Source organism: Camelina sativa, chromosome 15 (genome assembly GCF_000633955.1).
Source record: "Camelina sativa cultivar DH55 chromosome 15, Cs, whole genome shotgun sequence".
Taxonomy (NCBI): domain Eukaryota; kingdom Viridiplantae; phylum Streptophyta; class Magnoliopsida; order Brassicales; family Brassicaceae; genus Camelina; species Camelina sativa.
In genome coordinates this window covers 7,676,918-7,695,707 of record NC_025699.1, presented here as the reverse complement: position 1 = coordinate 7,695,707, position 18,790 = coordinate 7,676,918, and the positions used below count along the sequence as shown (strand labels likewise).

Below are 18,790 nucleotides of genomic sequence, written 5' to 3'. Positions count from 1 at the left end.
AATATGCTTAAAGATACAGTAGCTCCGCTGGTTTGAGTTCGACCATGGGTGAGATATAGGTCGTGGGTTCAATTCCTGAGTTAGTATAATTTTGTTTCATAATTTTTATTTTTAGAAGTTGATCGAAACTACGTCGTTTTATTGCACAACATGGCATCCTACTCATCATTTGTTAACGGAACATTAACACCGTTTATCGATTTGATGGTTTTGACCGGATTTGCTTTGTTGATGTGGGAAATTCAAATTTTAATCAAGTTTATGTGGTTATAAGCACAACTTAAAGTTTCGTGTATGAATACGATAAAGCAACAAAGTTTAGGGGGGAATTGGCCGTTTTCCCGCTTCTTCATTCTCGTTTGGTTTGGTTCCACAGGAGGAAGGTTCGACTGTGTCTGTGACTGAACAGTCATCCTTCAGTTTTGGCCTGTCAAACAATGGAAACTCTTCCCTGTTTGGTGCATCCGGCTCTACTCCCATTACCTCGAAGGGCACGGAAACTACTACTGCATTCCCATCAAAGCAAGATGTTTCAGCGGAGACAGGAGAAGAGAACGAGAAAGCGGCCTTCACAGCTGATTCAGTAATGTTTGAATATCTTGAGGGAGGATGGAAAGAGCGTGGGAAAGGAGAACTCAAGGTAAACGTATCCACGACTGATAACGGAAAAGCCAGGTTGGTAATGAGATCCAAAGGAAACTATAGGTTGATCCTGAACGCAAGTCTTTACCCTGAAATGAAATTGGCGAACATGGACAAGAAAGGAATCACATTTGCTTGTGTGAATAGTATAAATGAAGCCGAGAAAGGTCTCTCTACATTGGCACTCAAGTTCAAGGACCCAACGGTAGTGGAAGAGTTCCGAGCAGTTATTGAGAAACATAAAGAGAGTAAACCTTCCGTTGTAGAAGCAACAGCTCTTTTAATGACACCTGAGAACTCACCGAGGGCTGAAGATGCTTGAAGCTAAAAACTTTGAAACATTCGTCGTCTTAGTTTCATTGTGTTCTTGACTTCTTGTCTATGTTGTTTGAAGCTCAAATTTGGCAGAGAGAATAGAGAGAGATTATATAGATCACTTGAACTCCTTATGGATATTGTGAATGAACATTGGATATCATTACTGTTTTTTTCAAAAATACGTATTCTTATAAATTATCATCCGGCTTACATTTATAGATAAATATAATAATACACACCCCGCTTAATCTTTGGCCAATCCAGTACCAAAAGAAAACTCATGCAAGGCCAGACGATCTTTTCTCAAATACTACATTTGTATAATAGAATCCGGTTTCCATATAAACAATTCACATTGGCTTAATCTTTGACCGTTTCTCTAAGGTTGGGTTAGGGTAAAATATTGGTTCTTGAATAGTGGCTCTCTTGATCAGGGCTTGTACACTACTAGTGCTTCTTATCAGTGTTTACCGCCATGACCATGTTATGATTCACGGTTTATCATACCTGAACAAATGTGTGTTCATATTTTTTATGAACTATTCTAGTAAATGTTTAATTATACTAGTTGTGATCTGTGTTCAGCTACGGGAATTTTTTCATCAAATAGAATCCGTTATAATTTGCAACATAGTTAAGGTATCGGAATGGTGATCACAAATGTCGTCCTACGATTTTGAGAGAGAATAATCTTAAAATATTGAAACAAAGTTGTTATTACAAAAGTGGAAGTACGAAAATCATTGCAGACTTTTCAGCGATTTTTGTTTTCTTTCCAAAAATATGAGAATGGAGTTCCAACAACGAGAGTGATCCAACTTGATAATGTGTTTGCCAACGGAGATAAAGCTTTGTGACAAGTTGATCTCTTTGTCATGAAAGTACAATATTTGTACTCATTCATATTGATGTTAGAGATATTAATTTTGAAAGTTGCTTTCCATGAAATTGTATTTCCTCTTCCATGTTCATTTTGATGTTGAGATACTAATTTTGATAGTTGTTTTCCATGAAAATGTAATACCTCTTCCTTGTTTTTTTTTTTCTGATTCCTAATCTCAAGATAAGTTGGGCAGTACCCTCTCACAATAACTTGAACGATTCTCGAATGGTCTCACTCTCAAATCCCTCCATGAGTCACTCTGCGCCACTTCTCCTTACAAAGCTCATGCAGCGATCGAATTTTGATTTCAAGGTCATGCATAATGTCGGCCGAGAAACGAAAAATCACCACTCCAATCAATCAGAGTTGTTCATTCTTAACATTACGCAAGTGTTCCATATAGGCCATAGTAATCGTGATATACAAAGATGTAGCACGGTCTGAGCAGAAGAGTATACAACTTTGAAAATATTGTATCATTCATGTGTATATTATATTCCACTGTTTTAAGTATTACATTCATATATTTATTATGGTTCATATTTATCTTACATATATAAAATTTACGTTAGCATTATTACATTTAACCAAGAAAAACTACTTATTGAATTAGTGAGTGAAAAATAAAATCTTGTATTTGGTTTAATTTAGTTTTTAGGCTAACAGTTTAATATCAAATATAATAGTTTCAAATTATAAAAAGTAATATTATTGATACTTAAGTTTGGATTAGTATTAATATAAATTAAAAATATCAATAACTCAGTGTCACAAAAGTAATTCATCAATATTAAAATATTAGACATATTTAATTTTGTTGATTATGTAAAAATAAATTATCTCACGGTATACCACAGACTAAATCCTAAAGTTAACAATAAAAATACAATTATGCAATTTTAAGCAATAAATAAAACAAACAAAATTAACAAAAAAATACAACTAAAATTTTAAATATTTATTTTTAAAAAATAGTCTTGCTGTGTACCGCAAGTTAAAATCTAGTTATCAATATCATGACTGAATTACAATTCTCATAAATGTTTTATTAGACTAGTAGTGATCTGTGATTCAGCAATGGAAAATTTTCATCAAACAGAATCTGTTGCAATCTTAAATTGTATTTCATCTTCCTTGTTTTTCTTAATTAGAAGCTAATTAAGAAAATTGGTACAAAGTGGGTTGCTTATACACTAAAATTCCACTTCAAGACAAACAGTGATATAGTCCATTTTAGCTTTAATTAAACTTATTGGTTCATTGCTACTTTATGTAGAAGGATCTAGAAGAGAAGATTTATTGTATAGATATGTAAAGATTGAATTCTATCTTAGTTTATGAAACCATTTTTCTATATAAACATATATAACCTAAAGCTTATGATTATGAGAGCAATACATAATTTTTCCAGTCTCTAAGCGATTTATTTATTAATTGCACTAAGATGTCTTCGTCGTCTCAAATATTCAAGAACGTGTTAAAACCGTATATAACAAAAGTCAAGTTTTTTGTTTTAGGTTTTTAGTTTTATATATGTATGGTATATTTTTGAATTATATTGTGCATCTAAATAATATACCTTGTACGTATATGTGAATAATGCATTTCAGTAGTGTTATGTTGATCATTTCGATAGTCACTTTGCCAAATGGGAGAAGGGATATTTAATTTTGTGTAAACTATAAAGTAAAAATGGGTCATTCTAAAAAATTATTAGCCCTCTATATTAATGGAGAAGTGGTATGAAATAAGATTATTTTAGGTGTCAACGTAAGTGTGATTCAAGGAAACGCAAATGACCCTTACAATGTAATTTTTTTTTACAATTGAACCATTTACATAAAACTTTCTATAATCACCTAAATATTAATCAAACAATATTACAATAGAACAAATAGATAGTTGATTTTGTTTATTTTTATTACATTTTAACATTAATGTTAATATTTAGATATATATATCTTGCATGGAAACGGAAACAGATACGGGGAAGCGAAACGTTTCATAAATGGGAAACGATTTTTTCTAAAATTAAGAGATGGAAACGTTTTGAAAATATATGTATTATATATCTGTATATATACGTATATATATAGTAAAACACCAAACATAAAAATTATATCAAAAAGAATATTAGAAACAACACAAAATCAAAACAGAAATATTAAATAATTGAAGTAAAACACTAATAATATTATATATATATATATATATGTATCATAAATATATATTTTTAAATTATTTATTTATTAAGTTTCTAACCTACAAAAAAAGGTTCACTACAATATTTTATCTTTTATAGTTACTAAATTTTTTGTAGGTATATATATTTCCTAGCAACAAAATTTTTGTTATAGTTTTGTTACAAATAAAATTTGTAACTATGTTGGCGTCACAAAAATTACCGTTATAACTATCTGTCGCAAATTTGCTACTAGTGTCACACAAAAATCTGTAGCCAATTGCTACTAATTGTTATATTTCTCTGTAACTATCAGTTACAAAAATCTTCTGGATTACTTGTCGTAAATTTGTTACAAATTGTCACACTATGGTTGTGAGTCGTGACTTATTATTAACAGTTTGATGTGTGATTTTTCGTGAGTAAATGGCAAGTAGAAGATGAGTTTGATGTCTTATATTCGTTAGTTTGGTTGAGGTGATCACAGTCTTGGATACTTTTTGTTTTTGGCTGATGTATTGGTGCAACAGTGGGATGCATTGCAAATATGCAATATCTATGGGGTTTGGATAGTAGTTTTGCATTAGCAACAAAGGTCTGGTATATTTCATTGTCCTAAGTGATTTCTGTTATTCTATAAAACAGAGGAATTATGTTCATTGTAAAGGTAATGCGAGAGAGTATGGGTTGAGAGAGGAAACAGAGTGGGACTGAGCTTTGTATTTACTAAGTGTGGGTGAGGGAAAAGCTGTAAACTCTCAAGTGAGTAGTGGATTCCGGTTTGGTGTAGCTAAACTGTGTGTTTTTGTCTCCCTTTCTTTATTTCATGTTATGCATCATACTCACTCTATCTCTGCATTCATCATCATCTTCAACATATAGAATCCGTTGCAATCTGCAACATATTTAAGAGGGAATGGCGATCACAAAATGTCGTCCGATCCTATGATTTTGAGAGAGAATAACTTTACCAAAATATTGCAACAAAGTTTTTTCATTTTTTTTTTGAAAATAATGTTAAATTATATATTCAAAAATAAAATAACTTTTTACAACTAGTGTTGAAAAATTTTGAGGGAAGTTGAAAATTAAACTGAGAACAAATACGAGTCAGACAAAGTTGTTATTACCAAAACTGGGGAACTACGAAAATCGTTGCAGACTTTTCAACGGTTTGTATTTCTTTCCAAAAAAAATATGAGAATGGAGGTCCAACAAAACGAGAGTGACCAGGGGGACGGGCGATCTGTGACGCGTGAAAAGAACTTGATATGTATTTTGCTAATGGAGATATCAGATAAGCTTTATGAGTTGTGACAAGTTGATCTCTTTGTCGTACGTGAAAGTACATGTAAACTCATCCATTTTGATGTGGAGATATATTTATTTTGATAGTTGCTTCCATGAAATTGTATTTCCTCTTCCTTGTTTTTCTTAGAAGCTAAGAAAATTGGTACGATTGGATTGTCTTGATGTGGAATTTTAGTGTACCAATTTTAAATTGGTACGATTGGATTGTTCTAAACTAAAATGGTATATTTTTTGAATTATGATGTGCATCTAAATAACATACCGTGTACGTATATGTAAATCATGCATTTCAGTAGTGGTACGTTGATCATTTCGACATTCACTTTGCGAAATGGGAGGAAGGGATCATTTGGGTAAAATCTATACATTTTTAAAGTATATTTAGCAAATAAATCCTGAAGTTGTCACCTATTTACAAGACTATCATTAGCATTAATTATTAATTTGTTTTTTATTTAATTAGTTAATATTAAGTTTCTATTTTTGAAAATAAGATTTCTCATCCTAAAAAAATTTCCAAAAAAATTGGAACCACTCCCTTTAACATTAAATATTAATTTTATAATTGATTTAATTAATATTAAGTTTTCAATTTTACAAAACAATATTTTCTCCATACACAAATTTCATAAACAGTCGGTCTAACCAAGAAACGAATTGATTTTCGATCTTGGAGGAGGATCTGTGGCCGAGATTTTTGATCTCAACGCATTGATTTCCCCCTAAAATAAATGTTCAAAATCAAATATAAAATATAACATTCAAAAAACTAACCGTATGATTTTAAAAGGTAACAAACATATTTACCATTCAATTTGATATCTTATTCAAAGAATATAATAAAATATAAAAGATATTGCTTGCTTACAGATTTATTTTTATTTTGTATTACGTATTTAAAAATAATTTTTACTTTTACGGGTTTCATATGATGAGTTTTTGCGGATTAAAAATCTTTGAATATGTTGTCTGACCCGCCTAGCATGGCGGGTTTGGAATATAAAATCAACACTAAAACTATTAGTTTATCTCATATATACTATAGATTTGTAATCATAGTTTTGAAAATTAACTTATAAATTATTTAGTATATAAACTACAAAATATTACACATACTATAACACCTTCTTAATATTCCAAAAAAAAAATACACATAAAAATATACACTATAACATACTATATAGGCATATACCTCGTTTAATTCTAGAGAACAAAACAAATCTAGAATTTTATATTCTATCTAATAACAAATTTAAGTAATTAGGTTATAAACTTTATAAAACGTAAGAAGAAAAAAATTTCTAAACAAAATTCAAAATTAATTAGACAAGAAGTTAATTAATTGAAAATTTGAAAACTAAATAAATTAAAAATTATTATTTAAAATACAATAATTTATAACTTTATCCCGCGGTGTACCGCAGGTGAAATCCTATTATAAAGTAAAAATGGGTCATTCTAAGAAATTAGCCCTCTATTTTAATGGAAATGTTAAAGAAAATAATTACAATCGAACCATTTACATAAAACTTTCCATAATCACCTAAATACTAATCAAAACAATATTACAATAGAACAAATATATAGTTGATTTTATCTATTTTATTACATTTTAATATTAATATTGATAATTTTATTTATCTCTATATACTTTATTAGTTTTTCTTTCTATATGTAAAAATATGTATTTTTTGTTTGACTTGTTATTTGCAAAAGTGTACGCGTCTGAGTTCGGTCTATTTAAAGAACAGCAATTTCTGCTTCAAACATCAAACACACTCAAAATTTGGTATTTTCGTAATGAAACTCTCTGCAATGGGAAGGACAAGTGTGGTTTTAGGTTTAGCAGTGTGTCTCTTTTTCTCAAGCTTCCATGAGGTTTCTTGCCAGGTATAGTTAACCATAATTTTTTTTAAAACGAACATATATAACACTATTAAAGAGTGAATCACAAGAGAAGAAGAAATAAATTAAAAAAATATGACCTGCATGCATTTATTCATTTCAGGTCGAGGCAGGTTCAACGGAGTCTGGTGAATTTCAAGGTAGACGAGATTTTGTCAATATTTGATTTTCTTAATACCTAAAATAATTAGCCGGAGTTTAACTGAGTTTGGGTTTGTTTTTGGCTGCAGATATGCCAATTAATGTGGATTATACAATCCAGGTTAAATCTATAATTAATGGGTGGATTAGATTTTTGTGTATGTCGTAAAAAGAAACTAAAAGTGTTACTTTCTTTGTGTGTCTAATCTCTGGTTTGTGCTCTTTGGATCTCTAGCCTGAAGCTGTTGGTGGTCATCAAGAATTGGGTCAAAGTTCGAGTATGGACGATATACAACGTGAACTTGATGGTATATAGTGTCAAAGATATTAATCAATAGGGTTAGAGCAATCTATTTATTATTGAAGATGGGCCGATTTTAATTTTCATTGTATTCCGAATTGTAGCCTATTTCGGTGATAAACAAGATGGATCTGAATCTGATGGTGTCACTAAATTTGGTGAATCTAAGGATGCTGTTGGAATTGGTATAAGATTTTGTTTCCTAAGATGTTTTGTTGTTTCTACTCTGTTTCTCGTCATTGCTAGTTAAGTTTAAATTGGTAATTATTTTTACGTCTGGTTTTATTTCAGATGCTGAAAGACGGCAAAAGCTGGAAGAGATTGAACAGCAACTGAAAGGTAACTTAATTTTCCTATATATATGCATGAAGTGGTGTTTGTTCGATGAATGTTATTTTAATATCTAAAAAGTTTTCTATTTCGATCATATAGCGGCGGCTGCTACAAAAATTGTTGTAGAAGAAGGAACCACAAGGAGAAAGAGTAAGGTGGAAACACAGGAGATGGAATTTGAAGGTACACGTGGTTGAGATGTTGTATCATGTAATATAACATTAATTTGTTAGGGGTTCCGCAATGAAAATCATATTATTTTAATTTTTTTTAAGACGGTTGTTAAAAATGTTTATCAATAACTCTTAGTTGAGAATTAAATTATTTATAATTCTTCTTTTTCAGGTGTGTCAAGTGCATCTGCCGAGAGTAGTCAGCAGTCTAGCTCTTATAACGGTTGGAAGAAAAGCAATGGTGGCTCGGGGATGTTGGGATCCCTAGGAATTTCACAGTCAGGTAGGTTTATCTCTCAACTAAGCTTTAATCTGGCCACTGTCAATTACTATAAGCGGTAATAGATTCGAGGAATTAGTCCTGATTTGGATCTTAACAAAAACAAATAAAACCTTAAGAGTTAAGAGAAACTCAAAAGACCCTTATTAATGTGGCAGGTGCGTGGCGCTGTTTCAACCAAGACAGAAATGGTGTTAATGAAGAGGGGGACGCTTCCATCGTTATACCAAAGTATGACATAGATGCCATCATCAAGGAAGAATCCGTTTCCCAGGTTTCTTTTTAGACTTGGACATTCTTATGAAATAGTATATTATAGACAATGAAACTTGTTTAACACGTCGCCGTCAATGAATTTTTTATTTTGGTATGTAGGGCTCCAAGTCAAAGACCTCTAGTCTCATAGCATCTCTCACGGAAATTGTTGAGAAGCATAAGAAAGAAAAATGGTCTTCTGGTGTAAGTGTAACCACAGGAGCTAGTTCTTCCACAGAAACAACAAAGACCGTTGAGAAGCTCAAAGTGACCTTGAAAAAGTATCGTTCCATAAGCGCGCGTGAGCTCGTGGCTCGTTCGGATTTCGAGGAGATACTGGCGACTGCTGCACGCTATGAGGAACTGAGCTCGGCCTCGGTAAGTTACATTTCGAGGCTGTCCATGTACAGAAGTCTGATACAGGAAGGAATCAAGGCCTCTCAGCGAGTTCAGCTTGCGCAGGCGCGTGCTAGATTGCTCAAAGAAATGGCTGCGGAGAAAATGAAAAATGTAGAGGCTGAGTTAGCATTAGTCAAGGCTCTGGCTGAGAGAGGAGACTTGTTGTACGTCAAGATATTTGCGATCAAGAAACTGGTGTTGAAACTTGAGGCCGAGAAGGAAGAGGTTGATATGAATTTCCAGAAGACGGTTGTGAATCTATCACACGTTATAGAGGAATCTTCTAAAGCATACGAGGAGTATCATGTGGTTGTGCGTAAGTGGAAAGAGGAACAAGCAGCTGAGGAGTTCTCGCGTGAGGCCATTCAGAGCGCAGAGGAGGTTTGGGTTAAGTTTCTTGGCACTCTCTAGAGGAACAAGTCTTTTTGTTTTCTTCGTCTCTTTCAAAATTTCATACTTTCTCTCTTGTTTACGTTTTATAGTTTCTTGTTATTTTCCCTTTCAAATACAAAGCTTCGTGGAGGAACTTCCTTGACGTGAGCACCTTGTCAAATTCCTCCTTTGTTGATGTTTCATGTTTCCTAAAGAATAATAAATTAACGTTATTGAAAGATATGTTGATGTCATTTGTTTAAAGATACACATGCTCGAGTATCAAAATATTATTATGTCACTAGATATCACTTATTTAAAGTTAAGTGGTCCAAGCCAAAGCACTAATAAATTGTGACACTAAACAATATTTACTCTTAATAATATGTGGCTTACAATTTGGCTTCACTTGTTTTATGTGAAGGCCAGCCGTAACTGGTTTTAATGTTATAAACTTATATACATGTCATTGTGTTGTAACTTGTAAGTAATATTGTTGAAGTAGGGGGATCAAAGAGAGACACAATTGTTTTTAATTACGGTGTTAATTTGTTTAAATGATTCAGAAATTTTGGTACTGATAAGTACACTAGTTATCAGTTTTTTTTTTTAATTTTATTATCCCTCTATGTAGCACGTTTTAGGAAATTATTGTTAAGATGAAGAGAATGACTTTATTGAGCAACGAAAATGAAGAAATGGACGATGCATGGGCAGCTCGGTGGCGTTATCTCCGGGAAAAGAATGTGGCCCTCTCAGTTAATACTCTAATCTAATCGAATCTGCTAGCTTATCGTCAACCTGTCGTATATACCAATTATTTATACCACTACAAGAAAACCTGCGTTTTGTGAAACCGGTAATCGTCACAAATGGATCGCAAAACACCTGTTTACGACGTTTGAGCGACGACCTCTAGTAGTCACAAATTTCTCGTCGCAAAATGACAAGCGTCGCAAAAGTGTCACAATTTTGCAACGATTTTGTGACTACTAAATTTGGTCGTTTATAAGCGACTCCTTTAAGACTGTAACTTTTAGTCGTAAATTAAAGACCAAAACGTGACTGAATTTGGAAACGCGTATATACGACTACGTTAGGACGAGTTGTGCGTCGGTGAATCATGACGAAAATATGGTCGCAAATAAGTGACAAAGGTCGTCTCAATTTAGTCGCAAGATAGTAGTAAATTAGACGACGTATTTGTGACGCTTTTGTGATTCATGTGTATTTGAGACGAATTAGAGACTCCTGGTTTGGAGAGAAATAAGCGTGTCATTAGTCACTACTATTATTGTTTTACCAATTTAGAAAGCTGAAATCAAATGCTAAAAATCCTGACAATTCAAATTTGAAACCTAAAACACCATATTGACCAAAAAACACAATCCATAACCAAAACATTAACAACATTCATGTTCCAAACAACATTCATGTCCCAGAAGAGATAATTCAAGTTCCAACAAAAGAGATAATTTCAAAAGAGAAAACAAACATAAACAATAAGTTCAGAAGAGTAGAAGAAGATTAATTCTGAGAGGTAGAGAGAATGACTAAACCGTTTTCATTGACGGTTTGTTCATTGGCAGGTATGGAGGCTGGTGTAATTCCATCTCCGGTGGCTGGTGTAGTGCCTTCTCAGGTGGCTGGTGCAGTGCCTGCATCAGTTGCAGGTGTAGTTGCTGGTGGTGGTTGGTGAGCATCCATATAGTCAGCTAATTCTGGATCTTTTTTCTTCATGAATGAGAAAAGGTGCTCCAAGGTTGAGAGTCGAGAAAGGGCTTGTTGGTGTTCTTCATTTTGTTTCACGAGCTTACGACGAGCATCTTCAAGTTTCTGATGCAACTTCAACAGAGATGAGGAAGAAGAGCTTTCACAACTCCCTTTTCTTTTCCCTTTGGCCATGGTTTCAGCAAGTCATCCAAGCCCAAAAGGATTTCCCTTGTCAGAAACACAACACATTATACAAGCTGAAGCTAGAATCAGAGAAATATAAATCAAATGAAATGTAAATCTAAATCAAAAACCGAAAAACTTACAAAATCCAAGCTAGAATCAGAATTACAAATCGACATTAGAGAGAATCAAAAGCTAACTCTAACCAGTCAAAGAATCAAAAGATAACTCTATCCAAATGCAAACTTAAACACAAATATCATAAACTCAAACACAAATTCAAAAGCTCAAACAGAAATTACTCAAACAAGAAGCCAAGATTCCTTACCATATGGTCTCAACGCCTTCAATATGGTCCTTAATCAAGACTGGTAGATGATTTCGCCCAGGAAGCTGCAACAAACCGTCAATCAAAGCTTCATAGTCTAGCGGCACCGGTGGTTCTCGAGCTTCCGGTGGACATTCCCATTCGCCATCACTAGAATCTTCATCACTCTCAGGCTGTTCCTCTTCCATATACTCATCCTCATCGAACAGTGGCTGACGAGGTGAGGTGCTTGGTCGTGTTGCGGAAGATTTGCTTCATTCCATGGTCTTTGTCTCGGGGAGCAACAGACTTCCCTCCTCGTCCTTTGGTCGATTTACCAGCCATTAGGAGCAATCAAAGAGAATACAGAGAGATTGGGTTTAGAGTATGAGAGAAATCGATCGAAATAGAGAGATTTGGTTAGAAATTGAAGAGAGAGTTTCGGGTTGAGAGGAAGAGAGCAAAACCCTAGATCTAAAAAGTTATGTCGATATTTACTAAGTGTCGAATGGGTTTTGTTTTAACTTTAGAAATCTTACGTAGTCACAAAAGGGTCACAAAAAGAAAACCCGAAATTTTAATCTGAAAACCCGAAATTATAATCAAATATTAGGAGGGAGGTTTTGCCGCTAAAAGAAAACCCGAAATTTTAATCTGAAAATCATCCGTCGCAATTATGTCACAATACAGTCGCAAAGAAGTTTGAAATGGTCGCTAATAAGTCGCAAAGTGTAGCAAAGAGAGACGAATTTGTGACTAACATCTAAAAGTCACAAAATGTTTGTAACGAATTTCTTACCTTATGATCGAAATAACACCTATCTATTGTGATGTAAGGATGATATTACAATAATTAAAAGTCTAGCAAGTTAAATTATTAAAAACACATGCAATGCTTGTAAGTTATGAAATTGCAAACTCATTACTTAACATTACATATCATGTTACATGTTATGGTTTGATTAATTATAAAAAAGATACAAAACCATAAGTTGACTATAGCATTGCTTATTTTTCCAAGTCTAATGTTGTTGGAGTCATTATAAGACTTATAATATAGACAATTGTCAAAATATGAATAGATAAATGTCCAAGTAAAATACGAGCGTCGCAAAGACGTTACAAAGTCATCCCGAACTCAGGTGTTAGTCGCAAAGTGGTCCCGAACTCAGGAGGTGGTCGCAAAGTCGTCGTCTTTTTGTAGCTGATTTACGACCACTTTGTAACTGCTTCAAGAAACAGACGCAAAAACGCTACCTTATTGTGACCAATCTAAAGAGTCACAAAACTTTCTAATGAATTTTAAAGCTTTTGATCGATCTACAGTCCATCTAATTTGTTACAATCAATGAAATTACAACAATAGAGCAAGATTAATCCTTTACATGACAATAATCATGAAATGCATTTAAGTTCTGATCATTACAAAGCATTACTAAACATTACCTAATATATTAAGCAATGTTTAAGATTTTTAAGAAATTCTTACAAATGTTTAGAATTCTATAATATTTGTATGCCACTGATTATATTTTTCCAAGTCTAATGTTGTTGGAGTCATTATAAGACTTATAATATTGATAATTGTAAAAATATGAATAGATAAATGTCCAAGTAAAATACGAGCGTCGCAAAAGCGTTACAAAGTCGTCCCGAACTCAGGTGTTAGTCGCAAAATGGTCCCGAACTCAGGCGGTGATCGCAAAGACGTCGTCGTTTTGTAGCTAATTTACGACCGCTTTGTAACTGCGTCAAGAAACAGACGCAAAAACGCTACCTTATTGTGACCAATCTAAAGAGTCACAAAACTTTCTAATGAATTTTAAAGCTTTTGATCGATCTACAGTCCATCTAAACTGTTAGAATCAATGAAATTACAACAATAGAGCAAGATTAATCCTTTACATGACTATAATCATGAAATGCATTTAAGTTATGATCATTACAAAGCATTAGTAAACATTACCTAATATATATTAAGCAATGTTTAAGATTTTTAAGAAATTCTTACAAAAGTTTAGAATTCTATAATATTTGTATGCCATTGATTATATTTTCCATGTCTAAGGTTGTTGTAATCAGTAGAAGACATCTAATATTGACAATGGTATAAATTTGAATAGAGAAATGTCCAAGAAAAATATGAGCGTCGCAAAGTCATTACAAAGTCGTCCTGAACTCAGGTATTAGTCGCAAATAGGTGACCGTAGATTTGTTCCATTTTGATGAAAACACATAAGAAAATGCCCAACAAAACAGAAAAAACACCAAAATTTCATATTGAAACTTGCAGCAAGCACAGGCGGCGCTTAGGGTTTGTAGAGAAGAAGATGAATCGTGTGTAAATTATGTTTTTGCCCATCTGTCAGTTTTTTGCGTCTCAAAGTGGTCGCAAACTATGACAGGTGAATATTTGTGACGATTTTGCGACTTCATTTTGGGCGTCTCAAACATTAGGTGAGTTAGATACTAATGTTTCCAACGTTTTCTAAATTTATTTTGCGATTGATTTGTGACGGAACAAAAAAACTTTAAGAGAGTTACAAATAAGTCTTATTTTGTAACGATTTAACGACGGCTTTTTGCAACCCTGTTCTTTCCGTCCCAAATTAGTCGCAAACTACGACCTTTTTCGGACCAGTCTTAAAAGCGTAGCAAAAGGGTCCGCGATTTGCGACTACTCGCCGACTTCCCAACATCGTCGTTAATTTGCGACTGATTTGTCTTGGTATTGGTGTTGGTCGTTAATTGGTCACAAATACGTTACAAAGTAGTCGCTAATATTTGCGACTACAATTTTGGTCACAACCAGTGGTCACATATCCCAGGTTTTCTTGTAGTGTACGTTATAATAACATTACAATTTACAATATAATATTTGAGACATGTTGTTACGATATGTTTATTTTCCAATGGGGTTGGGGACTTGATGGTTAATGATAATGTGTCTGTTCATGATTACTACTTATCGTTTTAAGTAACAAGTTCTTTCAAATATGTACTACGGAGTATTTTACAAGATTTATATTTGTAATACGTATTAGACCAAAGTGGAATGATTAAAAAAGTTTTAATAGGAATCATATATATATAGTCAACGTCTTGAGATCTAAAAGTCTGATTTTGAATTTATTGCCCTAGTTTATAAATTTATAAAAAAAAGACGATAATTGAGTTTAGTTAGGGTGACACATGTGTTGTCATTCCTGTACAAGTACAACCATATACATATGTAATTAATTTTCGCATGTTGCATGCTAATATTATCTTATACTGCCCCAAATGAATGCATTATAAGAGTACCTGTTTAGTTTTTTTTCCCCCAAATGAATGCATTATAAAACACTGATCGGCAGACATATAGTATAATATAATTGCTAAAGACTACGAGATACGATTTGGTATAACTTGTATCTTGGAGTGGAGAAGATATAACTCTTAATGATTATATTTAGATTTCATCAGATTGCAGTTAGTTAAACTGATCAATAGTTTAAACTTCAAAGTAACCAACGTGAATCCCGTTTACATTTCAACATTAAAACTTTAATTAAGCTATATATATTTTTGGTCACAATATTCAAAAAGCATTGTTTAGTTACCTAACATAAAGAGTGGGATAACCAGGATCGTGAAAAAATAGCGTTAGATTGTTTGTAATCACTAATCAGGAACGTGAAAAGTATAAAAAAAATAAAAGCCACGTGAATATCTATTATTAAATAAAAAAGCCACGTTGAGTTATTATTTTACTTTGGTTTTATTTAAAGTCTTGTTATATGTTTTCCTCAAGCTTCAGCATAGTGTTATTTGATCTTTGTGATAACAATCTTCCGCAATGGGAACGAAGTTTTTAGCTCTAGGTTTGTCTCTTTGTCTCGTTCTCTCAAGCTTCTATGAAGTTTCTTGTCAGGTAATTACACAAAAGACATATGATCTTGTTGTTTCTTTACAAGAAACGAATCAATCATATATGATCAACTGATTTCAAATGCATTTGAATTTTGGTTTCAGGATGAAGGAACTGGAGGTTTGAGTGTAGGTCTAATCGAGCATGAATATCAAGGTATGTCTTTAAGATTTAAGAATCGTAGTTTAACACGATTCTCTTAATATAACCAGGAGATGATGACTTTTTTTCTTGGTTGCAGCTAATGTCAATTCTCTCCAAGGCAATGAAGCATCAGATCAAAGTAAGACTTATCTCTCCTCTCTTTCTTTCTCTATCTTGTTTCTTTTCTTCTTCTGGAATTTTCTTTTTTAATATAGTTTTCTATGTTGTGTGACTAATCAGCTGAGACCAGTGGTCAGAAAAACAGCACAGTGACTGATAACAACACTATATCTCTGTCTCTAACTGAAGAATCAGTGGAAACTCTTAAAGAATCTGAAGACACATCAGCTCAGGTTAACTACTGTTTATGTGATCAACTTAAAATTGGATTTTGGTTTAGAATGAATGACAATAAGTTAAAAGATTCCTGCCAGTTAAGCTCTTGTTTCTTTTACTTTGGATCTATATAGGTAGGAGCTGTTACTGATGAAGTCCAGAAAAGTTCGAGTATGTTGGACCATATCGAACTTGAGTTCGAAGGTAAGTGAAGATGTTTTACTCTGTTTTTGCTCTGTTTTCTTAAAACTTTCGGACAGTTGATATTATATACGTGTCTGGAAGAAGCCTTGGATCATCTTTTTTGTTTTCTTTTGTGTTTCTTGATTACAGCCCATGTCAATGAACTTAAAAAGGCTGGATCTGATGTTATCAACAAAGTTGATAGATCTAAGGATGATGAAGAAGGTTAAACAAAAGAAAATTCTTCCTCTTTAATGTGATCATTTTTGCTAAGCTCTTATACTGTCTTTGTTGTTTCAGCTGTTAGGAGACATAAAATGTTGGAAGCCATTGAGCGCGAGTTTGAAGGTACCTTTCCATGTTTCTGTCTAGCTTTTTAAGTTTAAGTTCTTGTAAAAACTGTGGTTGATCAAGTCTTACTTACAAAAGAGTTACTTGCAGCTGCTGCTGCTGGATTTGAACAACTAAAGATTGATGATTCCACCCAAGGAATAGATGATGAACAATGTAACATAACACTCTTCCTCTAGTACTTTCTACGATCACATTTTGTTCTTCCTACATATTATTCTAAGTCCAAGTTCTCTGTTCTTTTTTTTTTTTGTTACAGCTGCAAAGAGACAAAGCATGTTGGATGAGATTGAACGTGACTTTGAAGGTATCTCTCCACATAACATTTGTCTTTTTAACAACTTCTTGAAATCGAAAAAGTTAACTAACAATTGGATTCTGTCCTCTGTTACATTTCTTGCAGCTGCTACAAAGGGTCTTGAACAATTAAAGGCTGATGATTTAACAGGAGTCAATGATGAAGAACACGGTAAAGAAAACTCTCTCATTTTTATGGTTTTTGATGCCTTGTCTTACATATTATAGTACTCTTGAGTCAGGTTTTGTTGTCTTAATGTAGCTGCAAGGAGAGAAAAGATGCTAGAAGAGATCGAAAGAGAGTTCGAAGGTAGGTATCTTGACTAACAAGTATCTTGTCTTAATTAGATATCTTCTGCAGAACCATCCTAAACCTCTGTTTTTACTCTGTTTGCAGAAGCTACAAAAGGTCTTGAAGAACTAAGGCACTCAACCTCAAGCACAGATGATGAAGCACACTGTAATATTGTGTTTCCCTCTATTTCAATGATCTTTTAGTCTCAGATACAGTATTCAGAACATATATATATCTTATGTCTTGTTGTAGCTGCAAAGAGAGAGAATATGCTAGATGCAATTGAACGCGAGTTTGAAGGTATGACATACTCAATATTTATCTCAATTGATTTACAATCTTTATCTGAGACTTTTTAGATTTATGATTATGTTTGCTTTTCTTCCACTTGCAGCTGTTACCAGTGGTCTTAAAGGGCTAAAGATTAATGCTCACACTGTCAAAGATGAAGATGATTCAGAAAAAGGTAAGATATTGTTATACATTGATACTTTTTTTTTGTCCACCATACTTTAACCTAGAGAATGATACATGAATATATGATATGCCTTATTTACAGCTGCCAAGAGACAAAGTATGCTAGATGCAATTGACCGCGATTTTGAAGGTAAATTGACATACCAATCATTATAATGCAGAGAGAATCTTTAAATCTTTATTGGTTTCAAGAAGTTCTGAGAGTTTGTTTCTTCTCTTGCAGCCGTTACTGAGAGTTTTAAGCAACTTGAAGATCTCGCCGATAGCAAACAGGAGGGAGACCAATGTAAGAAGCTCTTTCCATTTAAACATTTTTTTGGGTTCATTAACCTTTCTTGTAGCGTACGTAATTCTCAGAGAGGTCTACTTATGTCTTTGTCATCAGCTGCAACGAGGCAAAGTATGTTGGATGAGGTTGAACGTGAATTTGAAGGTAACTTTAACATATTAGTATTCGCTGTTAGTTCATTAGTTCTTATGGTACCTGAAATCTTGAATCATTTCATCTGTTTTGTGAAACTACTTTGCAGCTGCTGCAAGTAACCTGAAGCAGCTAAATCTTGACGACTTCACAGAAGGAGATGACGCTGCACAATGTAATAAGTTTTCTTCTCTACCTTTTCTGTGGACCTTGCTTCCATAGCTTTCTAAAGAATGTTTTTATGTTTTGTTACAGCTGCAAAGAGAAATAGCATGCTTGAAGCTATTGAACGAGAGTTTGAAGGTTACTTTCACATAACATATTGCAATTCTTAGCTGAATGTGAATAAATACAAATAGGTCAAGTAGATAAGTCTTCTTCTGTTTTTTATGTTCTTACATTACAGCCGCTACAAAAGGACTTGAAGAGTTAAAGACTAACGATTCAACCGATGGCAAGGATGATGATGAACATGGTAAAAGTTTTTGCCCCTTATTTCTTTTGCTGTTTCTTTATTTCTTATGTATCATGAATCAGCTCTATTTCCATGTTTTGTTACAGCTGCAAGGAGAAAAAGTATGCTTGATGCTATTGAACTCGAGTTTGAAGGTACTTTAACATATATTCCTCTCTCTAACTTTGAAGGAACCTTGAACTATCCTTGGTGTAATAAGTCTT

At 33.3% G+C, this 18,790-nt stretch overlaps 3 protein-coding genes across 8 annotated transcripts in view; all 3 read left to right on the top strand.

Annotated features, from left to right (window-relative positions):
• On the top strand, positions 45–1,006 carry LOC104748220 (nuclear pore complex protein NUP50B-like). The gene is made up of 3 exons (XM_010469896.2): positions 45–48; positions 116–207; positions 323–1,006. Exons 1-3 carry the CDS (start codon positions 45–47, stop codon positions 962–964), a joined length of 738 nt encoding a protein of 245 aa, XP_010468198.1. The 3' UTR covers positions 965–1,006.
• Positions 7,123–9,728, top strand: LOC104745915 (NAI2-like protein). Its single transcript, XM_010467294.1, has 10 exons — positions 7,123–7,226; positions 7,345–7,381; positions 7,472–7,503; positions 7,618–7,690; positions 7,788–7,868; positions 7,975–8,022; positions 8,116–8,199; positions 8,362–8,472; positions 8,628–8,743; positions 8,845–9,728. The coding sequence occupies exons 1-10, from the start codon at positions 7,137–7,139 to the stop codon at positions 9,532–9,534; spliced, it is 1,362 nt and encodes a 453-aa protein (XP_010465596.1). The 5' UTR covers positions 7,123–7,136; the 3' UTR covers positions 9,535–9,728.
• The window catches only part of LOC104745913 (TSA1-like protein), a 6,390-nt gene continuing 3,100 nt past the window's right edge, over positions 15,501–18,790 (top strand). For 2 of the 6 annotated variants that reach the window (XM_010467289.2, XM_010467288.2), the window contains exons 1-17: positions 15,501–15,611; positions 15,713–15,764; positions 15,850–15,891; positions 15,993–16,105; positions 16,223–16,292; positions 16,422–16,496; positions 16,572–16,619; positions 16,701–16,778; positions 16,882–16,929; positions 17,026–17,091; positions 17,182–17,229; positions 17,317–17,379; positions 17,467–17,514; positions 17,609–17,680; positions 17,774–17,821; positions 17,915–17,977; positions 18,077–18,124. In XM_010467289.2, coding sequence (XP_010465591.1) covers positions 15,537–15,611; positions 15,713–15,764; positions 15,850–15,891; positions 15,993–16,105; positions 16,223–16,292; positions 16,422–16,496; positions 16,572–16,619; positions 16,701–16,778; positions 16,882–16,929; positions 17,026–17,091; positions 17,182–17,229; positions 17,317–17,379; positions 17,467–17,514; positions 17,609–17,680; positions 17,774–17,821; positions 17,915–17,977; positions 18,077–18,124 — 1,057 coding nt within the window. In that variant the 5' untranslated portion in view covers positions 15,501–15,536. Of the gene's footprint in view, positions 15,612–15,712; positions 15,765–15,849; positions 15,892–15,992; positions 16,106–16,222; positions 16,293–16,421; positions 16,497–16,571; positions 16,620–16,700; positions 16,779–16,881; positions 16,930–17,025; positions 17,092–17,181; positions 17,230–17,316; positions 17,380–17,466; positions 17,515–17,608; positions 17,681–17,773; positions 17,822–17,914; positions 17,978–18,076; positions 18,125–18,221; positions 18,288–18,367; positions 18,416–18,518; positions 18,588–18,673; positions 18,722–18,790 lie in introns of all 6 variants that reach the window. The other 4 variants (XM_010467292.2, XM_010467293.2, XM_010467291.2 and 1 more) reach the window with 4 other exon arrangements.

Coding starts and splice junctions, on each gene's coding strand:
- LOC104745915 (XM_010467294.1), top strand. CDS start 7,137: ATGAAACTCTCTGCAATGGGAAGGACAAGTGTGGTTTTAGGTTTAGCA. Junction 8,023..8,115: donor GATTGAACAGCAACTGAAAG/GTAACTTAATTT, acceptor TCGATCATATAG/CGGCGGCTGCTACAAAAATT. Junction 8,744..8,844: donor AGGAAGAATCCGTTTCCCAG/GTTTCTTTTTAG, acceptor TTTGGTATGTAG/GGCTCCAAGTCAAAGACCTC.
- LOC104748220 (XM_010469896.2), top strand. Junction 208..322: donor CACCGTTTATCGATTTGATG/GTTTTGACCGGA, acceptor AACAAAGTTTAG/GGGGGAATTGGCCGTTTTCC.